Here is a 27,491-nt window from a genome sequence, read left to right as displayed (position 1 = left end):
GAGCACCAAGTTTTCCCCACATTTGCAGGTGACTGTTTCCCCCATCCAGGCGCGGGGATGGTGCGCTTCGTCACCCCTACCTCATGGCAATGCACAGATGGGGCTGCCTGAGAAAAGGGGCAAAGGAACAACCTCTCCTTCCAGCCACCCAATCCAGGCTGTGGCGGGGAGACTGGAGGAGTCGGGGGCTCCGCGGTGGCGGGGAGACCGGGCCGTGCCGGGGAAGGGGGCTGAGGTAACACGCGGGCCACAAAATGGTGGCCGAGGAGCTGGGCAGGCCAAGGGTACGCACCGGCCTCGATTCTGGCTTCGACCGCCCCGTCCCCGTCCCCAGCCCCGGGCCGCGCCAACTCTTTGCGGGCTCCCACCGGCCGTTACCGGCGGCCGCGCCCAGGCGGCGGGGCGGGGCACCGCGACCCGCCCCCGGGGCTGCCCTGCCCTGCCCTGCCCTGCCCGCCGCTCCCCCGGCAGCTCCTTCTGCCTCGCCGGCGCCAGCAGCAGGTAGGCTGCCCGCCCCGCCATGGCGCTGAGGGGGGTGGTGAGGGGGAGCCTCCTCCCCGCCGCCCCGCCGGCTGCCGCACGCCCGCGCTGAGGGGAAAAGCCGCGAGATCCTCGCTGAGGGGGCGCGGGGCGGCTCCGGGGGGCGGTGGGAGAAGGGAGGGAGGGAGGAGGCGGGCGAGGCTACCGGCCAGCCAGCCCCTCGCAGCGGGGAGGCGAGCGCCGGGGTCCCGGCTCGGTGCGTTTCACACGGCATCTGCGGGAGCGGCGTCCGCGGCTTCCATCAGCGCAACGCCTCCAACCCCGCGGTGCCTCCTCGCAAACGGTTCCCGTCCTTCAGAGAGCTCGGCTCGGTGCGTTAACCCCCCCCCCCCCCACCCCCGGCTCGGTGAGGCCGGTGACAAACCCCGAGGAAGGAAGGGCCACATCCCCTCAGGGCAGCGGGGCTGGGCCTGAGGGGTCACCGGCGGGGTGCGGGGCTGGGGGCTGGCGGGGCCCGGGCCGCCTCCGCTCCCGGCCCCCGGTAAAAACAGTGCCAGGCTCTTCCGCGATGGGGACCGGGACGGGGAGGGGGTGGTTCTGTTTGTTTTGTTCTTTGCCTGGGGGAAGAATGTTTGAAAGCTCTATTTGAATAGAAATTCGAAAAACGTAGACACTTAAAAACGTATTTAAAATGTTTCCTAGGAAGAGTGTTTAAAAAAAAAAAAAAGGTATGGGGATGACTTGTTTCAAGGAGGCCTCATTAGTAAGTAGATCCTCTTTGAATAAAACTGCTTTGAATGTTATTTGCTTTTGGATGTAAAAAATACGACTTTGCTAACAAGGATGATACTAGCATTGTTTCCCCTCAAAGTCTCTGATTTTTCTTACTGATCGTTACAGTTTCCATTTTCCACTACCAACTTTCTGCATGATGCAAGTTTATCAGCCAAAAAAGTTTCTTTTGCTGGGGTATGGCATGGCTCAGCTTAGGGTGTCCTCCTTGGGAATCAAATGGGGGTGGGAGCTCCTTAAACATCTCTCATCCTTTAGGTTTCTCAAACTATTTTACAGAATACTGTATAACATCCATCCAGGCGAAGTGAAACGCGAGTACCGAGGAATAGGTCTTGCACAACCTTGGCTATTGCAACTGGTTTCTCTCATCTTGTCCGTGAGAGAGTTTATTCCATAGTCCCTGCTACAGAGAGGTGAGAGATGGAGGTTTAACCCATGCCACTAGCAGAAGCAGAAGTCAGCCCCGTTTAACTCTGCTCAGCAGGATGGCTGCTGCTGGCATCGCAGGCGCCTCCCTGCCCGCCCCACACAGCACCTGCTGGCTCTGCTTCCAGGCAGATTGAACTTGGCTGATCACCTACAGAATGGATAATGAGGATGCTCTCCTCTGCACTTTTGCACCAACCCTGGGTGTTGGTGTTCATTTATCTGTACCATCGATGGGCCCTGTTGCAGGACTGACTTGCTGCAGTGGTGAGAAGCCCAGCTCTGTGGATTTCACTAGAATTCAACATGAAGGATGGGCAGGAATTGCAGTTACACCTCATTGGTGACATAGCTGAATGGTGAACTTCTTAAGCGTTTAAATACAGGAAGGGATTTTTCCAGTGGTTGTCTGAGAGTTTAGATAACAATTTTAGTGAGAGCTGAGTACCTGCAGTGTCCCCAGGAGAATATCTCCTGCTCTCAGAAGAGTGGAAGCTTTCTTCAGCTGGATGAAATTCCAATGCTGTGGGGAAAACTGGGGAAATTGAACCAGCCACCGATCTTTGGCCACTTCTGAATATCTAAAGGGTGACAAAGCAAAAATCCTACTGCTAGTTTCAACTTTAATTTTACAGGCACAAATCCAATACATTTGTGAATTTGTTCCTTTCATAACCAAAGCAGGGATGTGAGATAGCGTTCCACAATCGAGTTTCATGGTTCTGATAATGTTACCAAGGGGGATTACTGCCAGCTCCGGCTAAAAGACTGGCTGCCTGACATGTTCCATTACAAGGCTGTTTTTGTGGATACTTTATATACTTTTGTGAGTGCTTCAGCCACTTACTGAGTTTGTAGTGTGGCCAGCAGTGTCATTAAGTCCTGCTTGCATGGAAGAGAAAAAGTAAGAGACTTCCTACAGGATAAGAAGCAGCAGCTAGATGTTTTCCAAGACCCATACTGAGCCAATGCTGCCCCCACCCCAAGTTCAAATAAAATAACTTTTGTAGGCTGGGTGTTTTACAGAGTTCTGATGGGAACCAAACCATTCTTAAAATAGCACTGTAACATATTTTATTACTCAGGGTTTAGCTTTGCTTTCAACTCGCTTTACAAATACAAGCTTTCCATTTTAATTCCAGTCTCAGACATTAGTGGTGTTACTGAGTAGCATGTCTGTGAAAGAGTGTGTTAGAAAGGAATATGCAGCTTCACAGACCAACTATTTCCCAGTTTTGCTTTGGAATCCTGACACCAAAAGAAACAGGGGTTTGGTTTGGTTTTTGTTTGTGTTTTTTTTTTTTTTTTTTTTTTTGGTTTTGTTTTGTTTTTTAAAAATATGAGCTGAAGTGATCAAGTTGCAGGTTGGTTGCAGTAAAGCAGAACATGGTTAAACACAGATATAAAGTAGCTTAGGCACAATGACTACTGTCTAGGAAGAAGCAGCTGCTCTTGATTTTTTTGTTCACTTTCATATCAATTAAGAATTGCTGTGTGAATAATTGTGTTCTAAATATGTCTCTGCCTGATTGCTATCAAATGATTTTCATGAAAAGGCAGAAAATTCTGATATGGGCAATTTGTCAGTTACAAGTTATGTATTATTTCTGTTTATTAGCGGTTGTCTGATTCTCCAAACCAGGTATTCGGTATCTCTTCTAAAAATGTAAACTGAAAAGAAAATTGTACATATTGTTATGTTTATGTCCACATCTAATCTCTTTTAAATCCTTTTAAACTCAAGACTCCAAACATGTTTTGTGCAGTAGCTTTCAGAGGTCACTGAGGTTTTACATTCAGAAGAAAACATCAAGTTACCTTTTTTTTTGTGCAGCTTATCTCTTTGTGTACCTCTGTCATGTCATTTGTTCTGCTTCTCATGGCATTAGTTCAAGTCCTTGTCTTTTCAGTCTCTTAATCATTAATTAATCAATTCAGACACTAAGAAGACTAAGGGAATTTGAAAGAAATGCTCTGGATGATTAATTCTTTTCCCATAAAAGCAATAAACTTGCTGGAGTTCTCAGCTGTGAGCCATGCTGGAACTATTTTTCCCATCTCCAACACAAACTCCCTAGGTGGGGATAGTGCACAGCTATTGAGCCTAAAACAGTGTTTTGTCAGTCTGTGAAGTGTTTTTCTGCAGGAGGCTCCACAAAACAATGGTAGTGTGGAAAGGCAATGCAGTCAGATACAGTCCTTGGGGCATAGGAGCAGAGAAGCTGTCACACTGGTTCATCAGTATCTCATCTCTGACCACAGCAGATGTTTAGACAAAGGAAGAGAATGGAAAAAGGCATGGGCAGTTTTTCTCAGGTCTATCCTTGTGACTTCTGACAGTTGAGAACTATCGTGATTAGGGATTTTCTGAACTGAACATTGCATTAAGTTGTGTTTTTTTTGTTTTGATTTGTGTTGTTTTGTTTTTTAAAAAGTAAGGAGAATAAAAGTAAATGAACTGGCATTAGGAGTGTCTGAACAGACTTTATATGCACCAGGCCTGAATTTCAGAGGTTAGATGCTTCTGCCTCATCTCTGCTTCCCAAGAAGCCACAGATGTTGGCAATATTTACACTACATCCTACAGTCTGTAGCTCCCTGAGAGCAAAAGTACACTGAGTACTTATTGAAAGCTCTGTTTGAATAGAAATTTGAAAAATGTAGACACTCTAGAATGTATTTAAAATGTTTCCTAGGAAGAGTGTTAAAACAAAAAAAAAAGTTATGGGGATTACTTGTTTCAAGGAGGCCTCCTTGAAAGAGTAGATTGATCAGGCCTCTTATTAGCTGTTTGGCACACTGCTAGGTGACTCTTTTTGTACATATACCAGTATGTTCATACCCTGCAGATACAGCTACACTGCTGGTACTTGCCTGAACATAGCTGTGAATGCTTTTCTTGCAGTAACACAAGTCCTGTTACGTCCATCACTGTACAGAGACGCTCAGAGTACGTAGTCTGCTGATCCGGATGTGTATCCAGGGCACTGGAAGAGAGCTGCCTGATAGTATGTCACTGTTAAATCCCATCATAGGTGAAATCAGATCAGACAGCGTTCATAAGATGTCAACTTTCAGCACTTCACACCTGCCCAGTGAAGGAAAGCATGCTCAGAAAAGTTTGGAAAGGAAGTAGTGACCTTTAAGATTAAGTGTTTGACTCTCGGTAGGATTGCCAGCTTTTTATCTCTGATTATCCACTGGTGATGCATTTGCAAGGTTAAATAGAGCTCTGACATTAGTGGGGTTAAATAGAGCTCCGCAGCTTTTTCCTGGGGTGCTTTGCAGTGCTTGGCAACCTGAAAATGCCAGACCAGAATAGCTGTGCTGGCTCACTGACGCTCAGCTGAGGGAGCACGGTGGTGCCACTGACATTGGAGTGTTTGTTTTGGTTGGTATTTTGGGGATTTCTGACTGTTCATGCTTCCCTCTGGAGAATAATCTTTTATTTTAGTTTGTCAGTTTGGTTTTCCCCACTTTGGGGTAGACTGGGATTTGTAAGTAACTGCATCCGCAGTCAGGACATTCAAACCAGGTTGTCAGGTTTTGATGTTTTTTGATCAAAATTTGGGATGTGGTGGTTACTGAGTGAAAGGGTTAGATGGTACAGGCTTTGAAGATTTTTTTTTTTTTTTTTCCCCTTTTACCCATTTCAAACTGTTCTTTTCTGACTACAGGCTGTGTTTTTGGTCTTCCCATTCCTCTCATGTCCCTCATTCACCTCCCACTAAGAACCTGGAGAGCTGGAACTGGTGTTAGTTGATGTCCCAGCACAATTGGGAGAGGGAGAAACAACTGTTTGTCTGTATTAGGAGCTAGTCAGTCAGTGGGACACCATCCAAAAACAAAGTTTAAACATATGTTATTTACTGAATGTTTCCAAACAGTAAAAATACAGCTACAATTCAAAACAGCATCTTTAAAACACTGGAGGAAATGAATCATCCTGAGATCTTTCAGGATGGATGGAGGCTGCTGTGCTGAGAGCTATCACCATTAGGACTTTCTCTTCTTTCAGGCTGTCTGCTTTGAGAATGCTTGTGGTTCCTTGACACCGAAGTCTGAATCCTTCTAAAAATAAAATAAACCCTCACTGTTAATTACCAGCAGAGCTGCAAACACTTTGCTATGAGGAAGAAGGGAGTATTTTGGCATGTCTGTTCATAGCATTGCTCTATTGCGGCTGTGCGCAGGGGGACGGGAACGGGCACTTCTCCTGCCAAGGCTGTGGTGGCAGCTGGTTTTGGAGCTGAAAACAGCCTTCAAGGGAAGGTCTCTCTCTTCAAGCCAGTGGCCACACCTGCATATGTTAGGAGACCTGATAGCAAAATGGAAAGGGGAACTCCAGTATCTCTGTATGTCTCCACATCGATTTATTCGGAAGTAGGGGTTTGGGAAGAAAACCACTTCATGTGAAATGGGCGAGTCCTGTCTGTGCATGCAGAGCTGCCTGCCCTTGTGTGTGCTGGGTGCAGGACTGGAGGAGGCTTGTGACTGTAGCAGGTCAGTCTTTTGCTTGTCAGCTGGTAAACGCAGGTACCCAAAACCCGCAGCGGCTGTAACTCTCAGCCATGCCTCATGTTCTGATCACTGTCCCCAATCTAGATGATTTTGAATGTATATTAAGTGAAGTAATTTCTGTTAACTCCGAGTTGCTTCATGTCTCATGTGGAGGTGTCTGAGATGGAAAGACAAATGCAGTGGGGGCCTGATTTGGAAGGCAGGAGCTCCCTGAGGCAGTTTCTGTGCGGTCACCCCAGGCTCCCGCTGCAGCAAAGTGAGACTCGGCCCCGTGCCGTGGACTCGGACATGCTGTGCTGCATTGGTGTGGCACAAGACAAAATTTCATCTACGTGAGTTTTACTCACAGATCTTTTATACTCAACCCTAGTATTTGCATGTACTTCTCTTATCCTTGTCGTACGTGTAGCAATGGCTTATTATAAGTCCTTTCACCTAGGTGCCTGCGTCTGTCTGACGCTACACTTGCAGTGCAAGGCCATGCTTCATGCCTCCCTTCTGGACTTGTTTTAGGCCATTTTTTCTGGTTTCCAGCCCTTCTTCTCCAGTAATAATATATTACTCTGTTCTTCTTTGGCTTATGGATAACGGATTGAATAGGCCTCAGTAGCACAGAGAAATGTGTTGGCTAGTTCTCAGGGGAGGAGCAGTTTGCATAAAGTTGCAGATCATTTCCCCTGTACACAGTCAGGACCTGGTGACTGGGGGAAGAACATCTGTGTCATTTCCCTGCAGCTGACCACAGGCATGTCTTCACTGCCTCTGTTAACGTGTTTTGGCTGTCACCACCAGAGCTCTCTATGGGACATAATATGGGGATCATAGTCATATTTTAACGTATTGGATTATGTCTTGCAGGTTACATAAGCACGCCTTTAAGATGTGTTTTCAGCACTGAACAATGGTTTGTGTTTGAGTTTAATTCAGGATTCATTTTTGCTCACAACTGAATGAAAGTAGTCAGTGGTTTCCACTGATCCATACTTTTCTATGCTGTGTGTATTTACGTGCATGATTCAGCTCTCACCTATGCTCTTAAGGTAGGGCTTTTAAACAGTTGATTGTATCAGCACATTTGCTCTGGGTGTGTTTCAGATGGGAGACCTATATATCCTCCAAAAGTTTCTCCCATGTAAGTAAAAATTTTCTTGGTTTACATCACTGCAACTGAGAAGAAACTCTGGCTTTTGTGTTGAAGTTTTCAGCCTTGGTGCATTGGGCTGAACCTTCTGTGTTTACTAAATGGATCATATTCAAAATGTTGAGAGACCAGAATAGAGCTGACATGACTCATAATGCAAACAAACAGCTGGAAAAAGTGAACAATACTCAAATCATCTGGCTGTTCTAATTTGCTAAAGTGGTTTAGTAGGAATTTTAACTTATGAATGCAAAAAACCTACCTGCCAGTTTTACCGATAATGCTGTACTTTGTGTCTGGGGCTGTTGATCTGAGTTCTTCTTGGAATCAGATGCATGTTTTAAATGAAGGAGGAAGCTGCTGAAGGGAGAATGCTGGTTTGAATTTTTTGGATTTGTGGCTGGCTGCCTCTGTTAAGATGTAGCTGCTAGGAATACTATTAACTATGCCACTCCTCATATAGGGAACTGAAATAGTTTATGGAGTCACCGCGGCAAGGGTAGGAGGAGGCTCTTCCATGCCAATTTTTTCTTGTCCCAAATAATCTTTGTTTACTAGCTTCTTCAAGGGATGGAAGGAAAGGGGTTGTTTTTAGTTTTATGTGTATAAGAATTTAGGGCTGTCTGGAGACTGAAAATTTATCTAATCTATCATTTCAGGTATTTTTCAATGTCTATCACCTTGGAAACAAAGCTGAAGTCCTACCAGATTTATTTTCAGTGGTTTACTGAAGAGTTTGTCATAATATATACTGTTTTGGCAAGGAGGCTATAAGGAATAGACAAATATTTCCGTTTTCAGTATGCACTGTCATCAGCTGTTAATACTGTGCTGAATGGTCTTCCTTCCTCTGTTTCATGCAACATCATGTCTTGAGTTTTTTATTGTCGGAACTTGAATGATTCTGTAGTGTTCACTCTCACAATCTTTGTAAATTCATCAGAGTTTTTATGGGTCAGCAAAGGATCAGATAAGCAATGGCTGGGTGGGTTGTCAGAAAGTATAGATTCTTTTCGAAGTGTAGAAATAGCTAAACCTGAAGCAAGCAAATCACTTTTTGTGGTACGTTTGTCTTCAGTGTCATTATTTCAGATGGTGATTGGGAGAATGCAGCTCTTGTGCTGGGAGTGTTAGTCACAAGTGCAACCGGCTGATTTCGTTGGGATTGATCATGCTAGTAGGATTACATGACTTTGCTGCTTGCAAAACACAGTGACTTACGGTTTTCCTGTTGTTGCAGCAGAAATACAGTGGGGATTTACTACTTCTGGCACTTGATAGAGGAGGTTTGGAATGCTGTGAGACAAGGGAGTCTTTCTTTTCCTGAGGAGATATATTATTATTTCTTCGGAGCAGGTCATGTTCTCCAGGTGATTTTTGTCGAATAAATAGAGGGAAAGAGTCAATTAGCTGGGTGGAAAAGCAACTGTTTGCCCCCAAGGTACAATAGGGATTGGTGCACAAGAAGCATTTTTGCAGCATGAATGTTGTGTGGATACAGACTCTACTAAGATTTACCATTCTCCCCATATTTTAGCAAATCAGTCTGTATTTACAAGTTATTTTGATGCACTGTAAGTATAATCCATTAAAATAAAATAAAAAAAATACAGCATTTGCCATCTACAAATGCAGAAATTGTTCCAGAAATAAGCAGCAGGTGGTTTAGATACTCTGTGGTGTAATATTATGTTGGCTGCAGACCTTCCTGTGTGGGCTTTGTTTATGCAGCAAGTTTAGACAAATTAACTGAGCCTATCATGAACTAGACACTGGAGCTGTAAATGAGAACAACCACATTGTCATCTGGCCTACCACCACTTATTTCAGTCTCATTGAATTCAGCCAAGCTTTCCTGAGCAGCCCTGTGCAGGTATGTCCTTGCTATATTTGTGGGTGTATATGTGTGTGAATTGCCACAAATTAACTGTAACTCCAAAAATATGTGCTCATTTTTCTCTTAAGTGGGCAGTTACTGAATAAAAGTTGCAAGGAGAGTAAACTGTTGCACAGTGGTTTTGTGAATGTGAAGGAGACGGAGTTCTCTATCTGATGCATTGTGAGACACAGGAAAATAATGCCCCTCACCCTCACAAACACTATTTCTTATAAACCAGGATGCTGTTAGTGTAGCGATCAGACCACTGGGTTTCTCTGTTTCATGTAAATATTCACTTAAAATGCTTCTTTCCTTTGCAAGACATAGACCCCTTTACAGCTGAGTCTATTTAAATGAATCACTGCACTTTTATTTTTTTACCCACTATTTTTGCCAGCAATTTTCCACCTCTTCTTTTCTGATTGCCCAACTTCAGTTAGTATCCAGAAAAAAACACATCCAGAAGAATCACTGAATGGCTAAAAAATGTATGTTCTCTTTATGGTCTTAGAATCATCAGAGTACAAAGTATGGTGGGGAAAACCCTGTAAGCTGATATTTGCTGTGACATACAGAGGAGCTGGCTACTAAGTATTTACACACATTCCATTGTGTTTAACATTGCTTTAATAATCATTTAATTTAAAAACTGCTAAACTATTATCGTTACTGCCTTGTGCATTTTGTGTTCTGAAATACTCTGGCAATACCAGAAGTCAGAGGATCTTTTGCTTGAGTCTGTGCATTCCTTCAACTTTGGTAAAGCTGCTCTGAATGTTTGAGGTTGAGTCAGGATCAGACTGGAGCCTAACAGGATAAAGATTTTTCTCTTCCCCCCCCTCCCCGGTCAGTATTGGATGATACTGTTTTGTAGAAATATGCTTTAGATAGTATCATTAGGTGCTTTAGATGGTGGTAGGTGTGAAGGAGTGATATTATATTTGAAGTTGGAGGAACCAGGCATTAACTGTTCCCTGTAATGGACTTTGCAGTGTGATGAGAGAGAGTAAGAGATTCTGGGCTCTGTGTCCACAGGTTTTTCTTGAAGGGAGCAGGACAGTTCTTTTAGTACAGTTGTGCTGGGCCACATCGGAGCAGTGCAGAACTGGGAACCTTCTTGGTAGAAACAAATTCAGAGGAGTGTTAAGACAAATGGCAAAAGTGCTGATGGCATCAATTTATGAGGGTGTAGAGTGACTCTGTGGCAGATGAGTGGGAGGCACAGCCACAGAGATGACTGTAAGGAGCACAAATGGAAGTATTTAGGGAGGGAGGCAAAGAGAACTGTTTATTACAAGTTGCAGAGTGGAAATAAGAAAGGTGTTTTGGATTGGATACCAGGAGAGGAAACTACTGAGTCCTGGATTGGAGGTGGTAGAAGCATCAGCTGCCAGGGCTTCCAACAGCACTGTAGCAGAGAGGATGCACAGTAGGGTGAGAATGTCACATATGCTGAGCAGAGAGACTGCATGGTCTCCCTGACTTTTCTGGCCTTTCCTCTGAAGCAAGCAGCTTCCAGCTTCAAGAAAATAATGTAACACTTTCTTGAAGAAGCAATCACTAAATTCTGCCATTGGTCTGTGAGCCAGATGCAGACTTTTGCACAGTGTCAGCTTCCCTCACATACCAAGTCTCACGTTTTGTGTTTGGTAAATAGGAGAATGTCCCTGTAATTATTTCTATAGGCCAGTCTCCATTACATGGTGTTCTCGGCTAGGCCTGTCGTGATTGTGTTAACTGCACATCTGGATACCATAATAAGTTGTTGTCTTCCACTGTTGCTCAAATCATTGGACTTTTTTTAAGTTCTTGTTTTTATCACTATGCAGCCAAGTGTCGTTTAGATGATCCATCTGCACTGAAAGCCTGTATTCCAAGCCCTTTCCTGCTTTTCCTTAAATAACTTTCCTTTGCATAAGATGTTGGCTCTGCATAGCACCCTTTTGGTGGCTAAGCTGGACAGTTTTATTAACATCAGCTTGAAATTTGCCTTTTTCCCATGTCTCCAACGGGACTTCCTTTTCAGTAAGATCCTGGCAATCACATCTGGCATATGCCCTCAGTCGAACATCCAGAGCTCAGATTTCTGTGGCTTGATTTAACAATGCAACATTTGCTGACAGCAGTAATAAACCATACCAGCTGTTGGAGTATATTACATTTATTCCCTTCTGATATGCCTCAGATTAATTTTTACCAAAGAACACTATAATATACAATTTATTCGTTGTAGCCCTCTTTCCCTCTTTTTGCCTGTATTTATATTCTGCAGCTAATTGGCAGTGCAAGCTTGGACTGAGGGCAAAACTTATAAAATGCCAAGTTAATTAGAAGACCAAAAAGATTGTTTTTCCAAAATATCTTATATGCTTATGATCATGGATCTGCAGATTGGGATATAACCTAAAACAGGATTCTAACAAAGAAGATAATCCTAGGCCTTTTCACCTTCAGTCTGTGAAGTTTGGACAAGTGTGGTACTGTACAGGTATTTATTAATAAAAAGTCCAAAGTATTTTTCCATTTGGAAGGGACCCTTCTCTTTCTAGAATTATGCAATCCAGTCATCATGTCATTTTGGTTTGGGTATGCTGCAGCTGCAGAAGCCTTTCACAGCTGGCTTCCTCAGAGTCAGCATTCCAACATTTTTTTTCAGTGGGTCTTAGACCTCTGACACTTGGAACTTCTTTCACAGAGATCAGAAATACCAGCAAGACTAAAACATTATTTTTTATTATCTATTTAATTTTGAGATTTTCCAGTGAAGTTTTCAAAGGTACATTAAGTAAATCAGAGTTTGCCAGTGGGACATTTCAAAACAAAATGCATCAGCTTGGACAACAGAGAAGCAGTGTTCTAATAAGAGAGAGAGAGGAAGAAAATATTCTCATGGAGAATAGAGAAAGCACAGACAAAGTGGGTCTGATCTTTCCCTCACGGAAAGTCCGTGTTGTGAACTTCTGTGGGTGGAGGATTTGGCCCCTTATTTAAGCACCTTTTAAGCATCTTTTGAGACATTCTGAAAGAGGGAACCTCAGACTGTCAGTAATTCATCCCTGGGTGCATTAAGAGAAAAGAGTAACCAGCAGCGCAGCCACATGTAGGCACTAGTTACGTTCCTCCTAGGATTCTTGTTTGGCCTTCCCGGATATTCGTAGCCACAGAGCAGAGAGCATGGCTGAGGCAGGTCTCTGCATTCCTCAGGCAGCGGTTGGCAGATGCTGTATTGCAGACACTGCTGCTTGCACCTCTGGGACCCATTCCACCCTCTGGTAAGAGCGTTGGGCTGCTCTGTTCCTGGGGTGCCACCCTAGAAAGGATAATGCACAGTTCACTTACAGCAAACACTTGGAAAAGGTGATAGATTGGCCTTCTGAAGCGTGAGACAGTTGGAAGAACAAGCTCTTCACTGGTGGCAGATCACTGGTATGCTATGATCAGCCACACCACGAACTGTGAATAAGTTTAATGGCTGTTATATTTCTGCCATGGGATCTTGCTACACCCTCAGTAATATTTAGTCGTGAAATTACTGAATTAGCTCTTGTTCTGTCACTTACCAAACTACTAATGTCCTTTTGCTAACACATGAGCTGAAATGCATTGGGCCATCTCAAACCCCTCCAGAGTGTATTACTCTGATAGTAGCTGGTATGGTTTGCATTCAGGTGCGAGACACACAAAGCACATGCGGAATTTTGTATCTTGCTCCTCTGATAAATTCAGAGAGATGAGGGCACATTCCCTCCATCCTCAGGTTATTCAGTTGTATCCTTTCAGTGCTCCTCTGTCCTTCTCATGTCTAAAATCTCTTTCTCTGCAGCTCTTGCCATCTGGAACAGCCTTTCTGTTCCTCTGTGTCTCATCAACTTTCCATTTATTTGCAGTTTTCAGCTGACAAAATGTTGCCTCTGTTTCTGATGTCTCTTAATTTCTTCCTCTCTTATTGGCTTTATGACTAGATATTTGCCTTGTTTGAACATAATCGCACGGTTGGCTGTAATGGATAGCATATTGTCTTGAGCTATGGCCTGCTGGGATTAAGTGTCTGTAAATGGCTGAAGGAGGCTCTGAGACTTCCAAGAGGACTGTTTGCACAAACATGTTACGCCCCTATATTGCGGAGGGGGTGGGTGTGTTTGTTCCTGATAAAAGATTGGCTTCTGCAGTTCATTTTCATTAGCAGCGAGAGGAGGGAGCTGGGACTCCCTACAGCTTTTGCAGCAGACTGGAAAAGCCCATTTTCTGTTCGAAATGGGCAAACAGGACTTCAATTATATTTTTCTCACCATTTTTTGCACAATGGCTCTGACGCTGAACTGTGTTAGCTCCATGTCTGTTGCAGGGCTTGGATATGTTGTTACAGCAGCTGTTGTGCTTTCAGCTGTGGTAAGTGATTAACATCACAATTAAACATTGAAAAACTTCTGTTTTTCAATTACTTATAAGAGTCACACTCTCTTTTAACTCTTTGTAAGAAGTTTATCAATTTTTTTTAGTGGGAATGTGGGAGAAATGAAGTCAGGCTCACTGCAGTCATGATGATAAAGTTCATTGTTTTCCATTTTTGGTATCTGGTTTTAGTTTAGGAATCACTTTGGTAGCTAACTTGCTGTTTTGCTTTCTAGTATGTAACATTCTTTATTTCTGCCTTGAAAGCTGAGTGTATTTTACTTTTGTCCATCAGCTACTTTGAACTATCTTCTTTGTCAAAATACTGGATGCTTCTACTATAACATTTTAATTTTTTTCTTCCCTGTTATCTGATACCACTCAAAGGCATGCTGTAATATATGGACAAACTTCCTTTGCTAATACAACAGAAATGTTTTATTTCCTTTCAGTATTACCAAAGTGAATTATTGTATAATATAGTTATAGAAAAATGTTTATGTTTGTTAAAAGAGTGGATTGCATATTGTTAATACATTGCATAAGTATGCCAAAAGACATATTAAACCCAAATTGCAGTGTCCTTAGGACAGGATGTAGTGTATATTAGTGTAATTCCTGGAAGGGAGCAGTTGCACCAAAGTATTAAAGTAACATGTCAGAATAGAAGAGATACAAGAAACCTGCTAATTATCTATCTCTTTGATGATGTTCACAACATTTTTCAGAAAGATCTGGGTAAGATCACACAGGTTTTAGGAAAACTGTAAATAATGTTTGTGCAAGATGTACAACATGTATAGTTAAAAGACATTTCATACAGTCTTGAATGTCATGCAGCATTTATAGAATAGTCAGCAAGGGGATTAGTCTCTCATTTATGCGCTATATTTAAAAGCTGTAAATTTGTAAAGAAAATATATAGAGTAAAATCAAGAGAGGTAGACAGAAAACAGTAAAGATTGTCTAGGAAAGAGTTAAGTCGGAAATAAACCAGGAAGTAGAGTTGATTGGAAGTGACAATTAAGAGTGATCAGTTGAGAGGGATCCTTCCTCCCTTTTTTTATTGTCTTCAAAATTCAGTTCTAGAGGAAAAAGAAAACTTTGCACTTGTTGTCCGATCCCTTGTTAAGAGACCAGAAACAATATAATTTAAACATGTGCTTCCTTGTAATATGTGTATTGAAAAACATTCTCTGTCTCGCCCCTAGCCTGTCAGCATGGTGGAACACGCTGAGTTTTCGAAGGCTGGGAAGGAACCTGGCCTTCAGATTTGGAGGATCGAGAAATTTGATTTAGTACCAGTGCCAAAAAATCTGTATGGAGACTTCTTCACAGGAGATTCCTATGTGGTGCTGAACACCATCAAACAGCGGAGTGGGAACCTCCAGTACGACTTGCATTTCTGGTTAGGTAAGTCTGCTGGGAGTGCCCCTGCTGAACTGGGAGCCCAAAGTGAACTCTCCTCCTCTCACTACCCCAGCCTTGTCCAGTGTTACCCATGGAAATAAAAAGCAGAACTGGCAGGACAGGAGAATGCAATTTTGGATGCATATAGTGCTACTCACCTTAAATATTTGAGATGGTTTCTGCAATAGTGAGTACAGCCATCTCTGTACCTAGAAATAGCTTTTTCTGATCAAGATGACGGAATAAATCCCTATTCTCCAGAGGCTAACAGAGAAGACAAGATCTCAGATAAAAGGGGCAGCCAAAATGCTTTCTATTTGAAAGGATGTAGGTTGATTGCTACCCTCTTGACTCAGTCAGTGGGATTTTTCCCCCTGAAGTTCAGATCTCCTATCTGGCCTTCTGCAGTAAATGTCACCAAGTAACACGCAAGGCTTTCTCCACATCCTGCAGAACCTGATTTGACAATATCATAGTTAAAGCTATGCAAGAAACTTGCATGGTGGCTTGTCATATCTGCCATGTGTCAATAGGTTTTCCACACCAAAGGGCTTCAGAGAGGCAAACTGCTGTGGAACTGGTGCCCCACTGTATCTCCATCCTTCATAAAGCCTGATGAGGGCTTCCTGCAGATTCATCTGTCTGTGTATTTGCTCCATAGAAAGTTTCCTTCCAGGACAGGGTGAAATGGCAAAAGAAAAGTGAATGATACCTATCAAAGAGACAGCTATGAAGCCATGGGGCTGAAGCAGTTACGATGGTATTGTAAGCCTGCCAGAAAAATACACAGTTTATACTGCTGTTGGGGGTCATTATTAGAAAAGTTTGGAAATCGCTATTCTGCAGACCTTCCTGGAAACTAAACTTCCCAGCAATCTGCTTCCTCCCTGGTGTTTTTGCACGGCTGAATGTAGAGGCAGAAACCCTTCATTCCTTCCAAGTTGTCACCTTTTAATTTCTCAGGAGATGAAAGCTCTCAAGATGAGCGTGGGGCAGCTGCCATATTCACTGTCCAGATGGATGACTACCTTCATGGGAAGGCTGTTCAGCATCGCGAAGTGCAAGGCCATGAGTCCTCAACTTTCCTGGGGTACTTCAAATCTGGCATCAAGTACAAGGTAGGCGGTGCCTGGATCTTTATACTTGTGCAATAAGATGTTTGCAAGAAATGGCATCCTGCCCACTGCCCAATTCTCAGAAGAATAAGAATTGCCCCTTTTCCAGTTGCTCAAGAACCATTCTCAACCAGATGTTTTCAATGAATTGGAACTGATAGGGTGGGGAACAGCAGATCCCAGTGGGAGAGCTTTGGCTGAACTAATAATACACAAGCAAAGCCCTAGGAAATTTTAGGGATCAAGGTTTTGTTTTTCTTCAAGAAGCAGAGGAAAGAACAGTCCCAAGATGTCTGGATCGAATTTAAGAAACAGCAATCTGAGTTAATGGGAAACGCCTACCCAGTAGATTTAATTTGTCCCCACTTACATAACAGAGTTTGACCTTCTCAGTCTCTTTTTCTGTGCTTAGCCCACCTCCTTAGGATATGTAATGTTTTGGTAAAGTAGATGAATAGTAGTGGGAGTTACTCTTCCGTGCCATTGCAGTAAAGTGGAATAGAAGAAGTAAAAACATAGAGTCAAGAACAGTTATGTTTGTTAGGAGTCCAGTCGCACAAAGAGAGTGATAGCAGGTCAAATGCTTGCAAAGTGCTTACATTTACTCATGTCTAAGACCTTCCTAGTCTTTCTGTTTTGCTTATTCCCCACTCATTTGCTGTTATTTTTATTAATTTGAATTTAGTTATGCTTTTTTTGCGGACAAATGACATGAGTCCTGTTACCTACATTGATAAGTAATTCCAAGTGTCTCTATCAGCAGAGATGGTGAATCTTGAGGTTGGGATCATTTCTGGTAGGCAGGACTTATAATATGCATGGAAATGCACTCTTCACCCCACCAGTCCTATTAAATCCAATTAATATCTCAACTTATTGTGGTGATCTTCACATTTAGAGATCTCCAGCTGTATTGTCTCAGTGTCCCTTAGGTGCTATGGAAATGGATAGCTGGGATGTATCAATAGACATATGCTAGACAAAAGCCCAGCCTGGGCGAACCAGCTCTCTCTGCAAAGTACTGCTGACCGTCTTTTCTGTGAGAGACAAAAACCGCTCACTCATAGCAAATCAGTAGGATTTTATTTTTTTCTAAAGCAACGGCACAAGTATGAGTTGTTGTTCCTTTGTTTTCCCTCAGGCAGGTGGCGTGGCTTCTGGCTTCAGGCATGTGGTTCCCAATGAAGTAACTGTGCAGAGGCTTCTGCAGGTCAAAGGCAGGCGAACAGTCCGAGCGACGGAGGTCCCTGTGACCTGGGAGAGCTTCAACACAGGCGACTGTTTCATCCTTGACCTCGGCAGTGTAAGTACCATGTAAAAGACAGATTTAGCAAACTTTCAGCGACAGGAGATGTCTGATTAGTTCCCTTAAGGACTTTTTCCCCCCACTCTGTTGGAGCTATCTCAAGCGTTGAGCATTCTGAAACACTGCTTAGACAGTCTTTTAACACGTTTCAGTCCCAGGCGTAGTGCTATCTCATCTAGAGAGGGGGTTCTTATGCTCTGACAGCTGCGTGGTCTTTCTCTTTCCCCAGAACATCTTTCAGTGGTGTGGGTCCAACAGCAACCGCCAGGAACGGCTGAAGGCCACTGTGCTGGCTAAGGGGATTCGGGACAATGAGCGGAATGGTCGTGCCAAGGTCTATGTTTCGGAGGAGGGATCAGAGCGTGAGGAAATGCTTCAGGTTATTCACTTGTCCATGCCTCTGTGTTGAAGTGGGAAGGGTGGTATGTGGGAGAACGGGTGGGATGGGTAGAGAGGCTCAGTAGTGTGTGTCTTTGCATATGAAGTGTCAGTGGTATAAACGCTCTCAATTCAGTGCAGACTTGGCCCTCTGTGTTGCTGGGACATCAGAGTATATTTTCACTGTTGGTGATCTAGAAGTTTCTTCTACTTGTCCTTGTGCCTTGTTCCCCTCTCCCTGTGTCTGGGGAACAGAGATTCTCTTGGATTGGCCAGTAATGTTTTTTTCTCTCTCTCAAAGGTCCTGGGACCAAAGCCCAGTTTGCCACCAGGAGTTTCTGATGAGACCAGGACTGATACAGCCAATAGAAAGCTGGCTAAGCTCTATAAGGTAACAAGAAATCCTGACAAATAACCTTGTGGAGAACTGAGTGATCTTTGTGCGATTAGATGGAGCTGGAACAACAAAGAGGAGCTGAGCTGATCTGAGTCTTACTTCTGCCTCACTCTGCCATTAGCTTTTTATGAAGTTTTATGCATGAATGTTGGTTGCTTACACTGCATACTCACATGCTTTCTATTGTCTTTACCACCACTGCTGACTGTAGTGAGGCAGTTGGGACTTTCTAGGAAGTTTTTGGGGAAAGATGGAGTGTGAAACAAATGGAGGAAAAAAGGGAGTTTTCCTTTGTTTATCAGCCATTGTGTTAGGAAGATGACAGGAAAAAGCTAGAAATAGTGAGCCTGAGAACCAGGATCTACCCCTTCCTACATCCAGTGAGCATGATGAAGCAATGATTTGGAAAGTAACATTTGCCATCAGCTTGTATAAATGTAGAAGAATGTCCAAAACTTTCTGGGAGGTATCTTTTCTACAGCTGTCTCTGGTAATGACAAATGGTAATGGTGAGTGTCTGCCAAAATAGTTTGTAATGTGGACCTTTATCCACATTAAGTAAGTACAGGAACTCAGACTATTAAACCCAGACTATTGATACAGGGAGACCTATTCACAGTTACCAAGGCTGTCCCCTCCAGTTCTTGAGTGCAGCTGGTTTGCTGTAGGAGGTATCTCTTGGCTGCTTGTGCTCCAAAGATATTTACCTTTTTGGATCAATCTTTCTTTGGTCCCAGCAGTATGGGCTCTGCTAGAAGTACTTGAAATCTTCAGAGTAATTGTTATGTTTTTGTCATACTGTTGCTGTGCCAAAGGTATCCTGTTTGAAAAACAATAGTGCTTGAAGCAGCCAATGTATTCAAATTTATTTCCTTTCCCCTCCCTGAGTTTTGGACTATCGCCATGAAGCTGGAGGGGAACAAACAGTGCTTTATCTAATCTCCATGCTGTGTTATCACAGGTCTCCAATGGGGCTGGGAACATGGCAGTCTCCATGGTGGCAGATGAGAACCCCTTCTCCCAGGCAGCCCTGAGTACAGATGACTGCTTCATTCTGGACCATGGCACAGATGGAAAGATCTTTGTTTGGAAAGGTACAGTGGGGATGAGGGTGAAGCTGCTGATGCATGCATAGGATCTGCATCCACTTAACAAGCCAGGTAGGGGAGTGTACACTTGGTGGTGGTGCTTTTCAGGGCAAGTTCGGATAGCATTAACAATCTCAGAAAAGCACTCTCACCTGAAATGTCAGGTGCTGAGGTACAGGGTCTTTAGTGTAGAAAATTAAAGGGAGAGCTCTGGGAACTGGGAAGAAAAATTAAATTAATATCATTAATAGAAAGGCAGTTGTGCTCTCAGCCATTGCAAAAAGTCATACAACAGATTGAACAATTGTCTTTTGCTATTTGGTGTCATCTAGCTGGAAGGCTGGGCCCTTCTATGTTGCAAAAGGTAAAAGTACCTGGGACAGTTTCTTCTCTGGGTATGCAGGACTCTTTGAAAGTTGACCTCTTTTCTCTCTATTTTTGTTACAGGCAAGAGTGCCAACTCTGAAGAGAAGAAGGCAGCACTGAAAACAGCTTCTGAGTTCATTGATAAGATGGGTTATCCAAAACACACCCAGGTAAGGACGTGCAGCCCACCTGTGGCCAACCCCTGGACACCACTGGGGTTACTTTTCTGCCACACAGGCTGCTGGCTCCAGAACACAGCTCGCGTGAAGCGTCACTAGCAGTCTTTCAGGTAGCTCCTGTTTTGGATGATCTGCTTTTTCTGCAGGGAGATATTTCAGTCTTGCTCCTGGGCTAACACTGTCCTTAAAACAGCATTTACCCCAACACAACTAGTGTTTAACATTTCTTCCCCTCAGATACTTTTTTACCTTTTCCATGACCTCTCTCCAAAGAGTGAAAAAGAGAAGGTATAGATAAACCTGCCCTTCTTCTTCTTAGAGAGATGATTCTAAAGGCTAAATATCCCTTCAGTCTTCCTTAGAAGTCACCTGAGACTGATTCTGCATCCTGTAGCATATTGAGGCCCATATTGTTGCTTGTGATAGTATGAACCTTCCAGGTGTAGTTACCCAGAGACCTAAAGGTTGAATAACACTGGCTTGAAAGAAACAGATCCCTTCAAATTAGTGGTCACAAGCAGCAGAAAACAGATTGTTTGTGATGTTTCCCTTCTCTTGGAAAAGACCTGCCCAATATGGTAATAGCTGGAGGTACAGTTGATTGCTGTCTCTCTGATTGTGGTGTCACTGAGACCTGATACTGCTCTCAATACTGCATCTGGACACTGAGCATTTCACTGCTGTGATCTCCAAAGAGTTGTACCAGGCAATTCTCTGTCAGCCTGAAACCGGGGCTCACACTAAACAAGGAGCTGTGTGGGGTGGGGGCCATGGCTGCTCCTGATGTGCCTCATTTGTTGCAGGTCCAAGTCCTCCCTGAGAGTGGTGAGACACCTTTGTTTAAGCAATTCTTCAAGAACTGGCGGGACAGGGACCAGACAGAAGGACTGGGGCAGGCTTACATTTCTGGTCACGTTGCCAAGATCGAGAAGGTACCTTTCGATGCTGCCACTCTGCACACCTCCAAGGCCATGGCTGCCCAGCACGGAATGGAGGATGACGGCTCTGGCAGGAAACAGGTGAGCAGTGTCAGAACCCCTTTGGGAAGGTTTCCAGCATTTTGCTACTTGATGGCATTCCTGTAAGAGTAGCAAGACAAATGGAGTCCTGAGACTCATCCACACTGCAGTTTTGTGAATGCTGGGGGAATTTTTAACACCAGAATTACCAGCAGGGTCTTGAGAGCCCTGCAGTTAAGTGGTGTGGATGAGCTGTTAATTTTGACCCTAAAACTTCTCGGGGGGGGGGGGGGGGGGGGGGGGTAGGGGGGGGTAATGCTTCACCCAGCAGTGTGCACTCAGACTTCTTAATTCTTCCTCCTCATTATTCTAGCTGTTGCCATCACACGTGTGATGGGTGAGGCTCTCAGAGCACCTATCCCATGCACCTGGAGGCATGCAGTGGTGCTTAGAAGCAGTGGTGGAGGTGGGCTTGAAAGGGCAGAGTACTGGCCAAAAGCCCACAGAGATGCTAGCCAACATTAGACTTTTCAGAAATCCCCAGTAAAGCCTAAAATCTTTATTCCCGACCATCTAACTGAGAAATTGAAATGATCATGTCAGATACAAAATGGGCATCAGTGCTGGTGGTGCTGGGGGTCTCACTCGCATTTTCTCCGGAGGTTCTGGTTGAATCCCATCAAGGTTTGGGAGCTCAGGACAGGGCAATTCCAGGCCCGGATGGAGTGCCTGGCTCTTAGCGGCGGTGCCCAGCAGGCGGGGCTGCAGGACTGTGAGTGCTGGGACGCTGCACTGGGGAAGAAAATGGAACAGGAGCTCTGCCAGGAAAGCCTGCGGGTCTCTGCTGTCACGGTCAACTCAGAGTATTCCTGCTCCTCTCCCTTTCTAGATTTGGAGAATAGAAGGCTCAGAGAAAGTGCCGGTGGATCCTTCGACGTATGGCCAGTTCTACGGAGGGGATAGCTATATTATTTTGTACAATTACCAGCACGCTGGAAAACAGGGACAGATTATTTACACTTGGTAAGAAAGTTTTCCTGATGCAAGTCAGGGAACACTGGGGCTACGTGGGGCTGAGAGTTCCTTGAAAATGGATCACTGCTGGTTCCCGCTCACAGAGGAACCTTAGGGGATAAGATTTCACCCTGAATAACCTTCCCTTGCAAACAAAACAATACCAGAGGTCTGAAATGTTTTGTTTGAAGTGGGAGAATGGGAGGAATTACTGTGCTAGTATTTTTTTTTTTCTTCTCCCTTCCCCCCACCACCCCCCACCCCCACCCCGTAGTAGTTACTTTCTTCTTTGGATCAAGCTGTTTCTTTTTGCAGAGTTCCTACACCTTTCAAGACCACTGTAACAAACTTTTGATAGTCTGCCACCTCAGCTGGTGGCTTGTAACTATTACAGTTTCCAGACCATGCCCTTAAGGAGGAGTTTTTCAGCAGGCAGTCTCACAGTGGTCTTCCTGCTCATCAGCAAGCAGAAGGCAACAGCAAGCTAACTGCAACCAGAAAGGATGCAGTCTGTATAGGAGCTGCATGTGTCCTTCCTGGTAACAGTACCGAGACATGTTTTAAAACTAGCTGCTAGAATGATAATAGGAGATAGGCATGAAGATACTAAAGAATCTGTGCTTATTTATCTAGAAAATGTTCTTACCTCCCTCTGTAATCACTGTGTTACTATATAGGATCATAAATTTTGTGTTCATGGTCAGTGAAGTGCTGCAGAGGTTTGGTAACAAATGTTTTCCTTACCTCTTCTTGATCTCTGTAAGGTAGGTGTGTTTGTGTGTGTGTGTGTGTGTGAAAGGACTGAAAATAAAACTCAGATTTTTGCCTTGTCTTTCAGGCAGGGTGCCGATTCCACTCAAGATGAAATTGCAACCTCTGCATTCCTCACAGTACAACTGGATGAGGAGCTGGGAGGCAGCCCTGTGCAGGTAAAGAACCCAAACGCAACTGACCAAACAAGAAAAACCAACACAGTGGGAATAAATTTTATATATATATATATAATATATGTATGATACCAATTGGCAGTGGAGAAACCCAGTCATGTACTGGCAGCCTCCAGCCACGGTGTAGGTGTTACGGAGCAGCTGTGCCTAACCTACACTCCAGCTACTATACAAGGAAGTTTTACAAGTGGCCTGTATGAGACAGGAGGGCTTTTACGGCTGTTGCTTGTTCCCTCTGTGCCAGTGGATCACTCACCAGTTAAAATGACGTGGCAGTGGTGAGAGCTCAGTTTAACCACTGGTCTGGTTTTATGCAGGAGACAAGAGCTAAGCTGCCGTGACCAGCTAGGTGTTATATTAAGATCCCAGCTGGAAAGATGGTTGTAAAGACCACTTTAGTATATCCTGTGCTTCTCTTCAGCAGCAGCTTAAAACTGACAGCAGGTTTCTTCTTCTCTAGAAAAGAGTAGTGCAAGGAAAAGAGCCACCTCATCTGATGAGTATGTTTGGTGGAAAACCCTTGATTGTTTACAAGGGTGGAACCTCTAGGGAAGGAGGCCAAACAGCACCTGCAGAAACGCGGCTGTTCCAGGTCCGATCCAGCACCTCGGGAGCTACCAGAGCAGTAGAGGTATGTGGAGAGTCAACTTTCATGTTGTGTGCACGGGCTGTGATGGGAACATGAGCCCTTTGAACAGAACAAGGGCCAAATTGAGCTTTCCAACGTAAACTGGAACATACGTTGGAAACCTTACAAACTAGTAAAAGGTTCTTCTTTTCCCATGGATAAGTAGTTATAATCATTATTTTCTAATTAGTTTATAAACATTACCTTGAATACATTTAAGCAATTTCCTCTTAAGTCCCCACTAGATGCTGCATCCTGCATGCTATGATACTTTTCAAACTGTTGAAAATCATTAGGATCTGGCCAGTGACTTGTTCTAAGCCTGTGCGACAGTGATGCTGAAGACAGAAAGTGCTAAATGCCCTATATGCAAATAGAACTTGTGCCAGGATGCAGCTGAGCCCCACTCCTTTGAAAGAAAAAGCACACAAAAAAATTGCTGTACAACAGGAGAGACTAAATCTCTCTAAAGGTGAGGCAAGAGCACTGGCTTATGTCTGCAGCAACTTCCCAAGTTTCTAGCTTTAAATGGCACATCCTTGTTGACATAGAGGAAATTATATTAATGATTGATCAGCCTCAGCACCAGGGACACTGCTTGACAGTGGTCTCTCCAGCAAGTTCTTAAAATTCATAGAACTATAGAATCCCAGGCTGGAAGAGGGACATCAAGGATCAGCTGGTCCAACATTTCGTGGCAAAAGCCTGGTCTAGACAGGGTGGCCCAGCACCCTGTCCAACCGAATCTTAAGTGTCCAATGTTGGGGAATCCACTGCTTCCCTGGGGAGATTATTCCAGTGGCTGATTGTTCTCATTGTGAAAAATCTTCCTCTTGTCATAAGGACTGGCAAAATGACAGATCCAGGCATTCTTGCCATAGGTTGTATATATCTGTGGATTACACACAGAATTGCACATTTACTTACTCTTTTCATATGATTAAGTCTAACTCATCACTCGGATACAGGCAAATATACAACAGATCTTATAACCTTACATGCTTGTATGGAATATCTTGTTTGCAGTTTATTCAACGATAGGTATTGATCTTTATTCTGAAATAATGGGCTCTGTGTAGAGGACGATTACATCTGCCACATGCAGTGTTTCTTCTTTTCAGCTGGATCCTTCTGCCAGTCAGCTGAACTCCAATGATGCCTTTGTCCTGAAAACACCCTCTGCTGCTTACCTTTGGGTTGGCCAAGGAGCCAGCGATACCGAGAAAGCGGGAGCACAGGAGCTGCTGAAGACGCTGGGAGCTCGCCCGGTACAGGTTTCTGAGGGCAGAGAGCCAGGTGAGGGAGGCACCACGGAGCCTGAGAGCGTTTCTGTGTAGCTGCACGTTCTCAGTGATTATTTCATGGATCTTTTGTCTCCCAGCACAAGGAAATGGGGATAGAGGCACAGAGAGGCTTCTCCAAAGTATCTTCATTATGTTTAACACTCGTGTTCGTAGGCCTTTGGGACTTTCTGATGTAGAAGAGTGTGTCAAGTCCTACCCAAACCATACTGCTACTGTGGTTTCCATGAATACTTGAAGCATCAGTGTCTCATTCTCTTTTTCAGGTAATTTCTGGGCAGCTTTGGGTGGAAAAGCTCCTTACCGTACCTCTCCCCGGCTGAAGGACAAGAAGATGGATGCTCACCCCCCTCGTCTTTTTGCATGCTCCAATAAGAGTGGACGCTTCGTTGTGAGTATCTCGGAAGATAGTTGATTAATTCCACATCCATCTGACAAAGCTGGGAGAAACTCAGTCCCAGTCTGCTCTGAGCCAACGGACTGTTACACCTCATCTTCCTTGGCCGTGGTGCCTCCAGAAGGAAAGCAGCAGCACCATTTTTCTGCAGAGACAGCAGTTAGTTCTGTTGCACTGTTGTGCCAGCACAGCAACTTTCTGAAGTATCAAACTGGTCCTTCCCTGGTTAACAACTGGTGTTCAGACTCTTCAGATTTTAACTCTAGAATCTTTCGAGTAAAAAGAGGCGGCATTACAAGTCCTGGGCATGAGTGAAAGACAGTTTCTCTAGGTAGACAGAGAGGGATTTTTTTGTGTTCTGTGGTCTAAGAGCAGTTCTGTGACAGAGCTGGAGTTGCACGCTCAAATACTGTGCCAATGTCCAGCTTAATGCATCTCACTGGCAAGAGGTGAAACCGGAACCTCTGTGAACTGGATTTCTCCTGTAAAGGTAAAATGGCGTTTGATGTGCTTATCTTAACCTTATGTTTTTCAGATTGAAGAAGTTCCTGGAGATCTGACTCAGGATGACCTTGCTACAGATGATGTTATGCTCCTTGACACATGGGATCAGGTATGTCACATTTACCCAGTGAAGAGAGGAGCAAAAAATATGCACAAATTGCCTCCAGATTGAGACCCTGATTGCAACGGCTGGAAGAGTTGTATTATAGAGTCCTTTCATCTTTGAGCTTGAGAACAAATCAACTCTCTAGTGACACTGAAGAGAACTTACACCCGGAACCTGAGAGAAGAGCTGGTGTCCTGCTGCTCCTTTGGCTAGCTTAAGGGCTGAAGGAAACTGGCTGTTGTGTATCATACGGCCTTCCCCAGCCTGTAAACTTCTGGCTGGCAGCACCCCTGTCAGGATGCAGCAGTTTAAGATACTGACACATTTTCTGTTATTTTTCAGCAACAGACTGTGCATAAATCAGCCAAAAGGCAACTTAGAGATTAATTTTGTATGTTTTACGTAAAAATGCTCGAACATCTGCTACTTTCTGCTGATGTTAAGCTAGTATATGATTTGTTCATCTATCTAGAACTTATGTAGATAAAACACAGTCAAAAAGCTTCTCGTTACCAACAGCTTTAGTCACGTAGGTCACCAACACGAGGACATTCTTGTTCTGTGTCACTCTGTTCACTGAGACTTTGTCTCAATTATCCTTTCTTCCATAAAGAGATCGATTGTTGCTGAAATAATTCATATGGGTTTTTTATCTTTAGGTCTTTGTATGGATTGGGAAAGATGCCCAAGAGGAAGAGAAGACTGAGGCTTTGAAATCTGGTAATGTCACATTTTCCTCTCTGAACTATTTCTTATTTTCCCGCTATCTGATTGCAAGGCAGGCAATTTAATATACTGAGAAACATACCTTAACCCCACCATAAAATTCTATGTTGTGAGCAGTCAACGAGATCACATCTCTCAAGTAAAGATCCTTAAGATTGGCATGAAGAGGTGTAATGTTCAGACAAACTGTGCTCAAGCCCTAACACTGAGAAAGTATTCTGGTGTGGGTAAGTGGGTGCAGCCTGCCACTGTCCTACAGCATTTTATAACCCTACTGTCAGTTTTCTACAAACAAGTGTCAGTCTTCTACCAGGTGGAGATAAAACCAGAGTGAAAACTTTTCTGTGGTTTTTGTTTTGAATGAAAGATCTGAAATTGTATCTTCAGCATCCATCTAGCTACACTTAAGCTGTTTCAGCTCTTGCTCTGGGAGACTTGTACTCTACAAGACTTCCTTCTTCTTGTGTGTTTTCAGCTAAACGGTACATTGAAACGGATCCGGCCAGCCGCGACCGGAGAACTCCAGTCACAGTGGTTAAGCAAGGGTTTGAGCCACCAACCTTCTCCGGCTGGTTCCTGGGCTGGGACGATGACTACTGGGCTGTTGATCCCCTACAGAGAGCAATGGCAGATGTGGATGTCTGAGTAACAAGTTTTTTTTTTTTTTTTTAAATGGAGCAAGTTTAGTGCCTTCAATGCCTTAAGAGCTACTTCCTCCTGCAGGTTCATGTTAACAGGGCAATGATGTTAATAGCCAATTAGCTGTGCAATAATTACCAAAAACAATCATGACCAGTCACTGACCCTACTCCGTGCTTTGATTATATTTAATACAATAAAGCTGGTATGGAATATGTGAAGAATAGAAATGGTGGGGTTTGTTACAAAGAACCTGTAGATCCACGTTTGAACTTGCTTGAAAGAAATACACTTTAGAATCCTAAACCTTCTTTGTGCCATCTTCTGCACGGGCACTTTTTCTAAATGGTTACAGAAATTACTTTTGGGTTTTTGGGATTGTTTTCCTTTCCCCTCG

The 27,491-nt window shown here is 43.9% G+C and overlaps 1 protein-coding gene across 4 annotated transcripts; it reads left to right on the top strand.

Moving 5' to 3' along the window:
• Nucleotides 1-430: 430 nt before the first annotated feature.
• GSN (gelsolin) lies at nucleotides 431-27,315 on the top strand. Of its 4 annotated transcripts, none has more exons than XM_042786514.1 (17): nucleotides 431-501; nucleotides 14,846-15,047; nucleotides 16,008-16,162; nucleotides 17,301-17,462; nucleotides 17,695-17,844; nucleotides 18,145-18,234; nucleotides 19,202-19,334; nucleotides 19,776-19,864; nucleotides 20,677-20,892; nucleotides 21,722-21,855; nucleotides 22,685-22,775; nucleotides 23,254-23,424; nucleotides 24,543-24,717; nucleotides 24,989-25,113; nucleotides 25,655-25,732; nucleotides 26,389-26,449; nucleotides 26,931-27,315. In XM_042786514.1, the coding sequence occupies exons 2-17, from the start codon at nucleotides 14,855-14,857 to the stop codon at nucleotides 27,098-27,100; spliced, it is 2,193 nt and encodes a 730-aa protein (XP_042642448.1). In that variant the 5' UTR covers nucleotides 431-501; nucleotides 14,846-14,854; the 3' UTR covers nucleotides 27,101-27,315. The 4 variants fall into 4 exon arrangements, with proteins under 4 accessions (XP_042642448.1, XP_042642449.1, XP_042642447.1 ...); XM_042786515.1 differs by lacking the exon at nucleotides 431-501 and adding an exon at nucleotides 694-851; XM_042786513.1 differs by lacking the exon at nucleotides 431-501 and adding an exon at nucleotides 1,202-1,243.
• Nucleotides 27,316-27,491: the final 176 nt, after the last annotated feature.

This window comes from Tyto alba, unplaced genomic scaffold (genome assembly GCF_018691265.1).
Source record: "Tyto alba isolate M040663 unplaced genomic scaffold, T.alba_DEE_v4.0 Super-Scaffold_11, whole genome shotgun sequence".
In the NCBI taxonomy this organism is placed as follows: Eukaryota; Metazoa; Chordata; class Aves; order Strigiformes; family Tytonidae; genus Tyto; species Tyto alba.
This window is presented reverse-complemented; position numbering and strand designations above follow the sequence as displayed.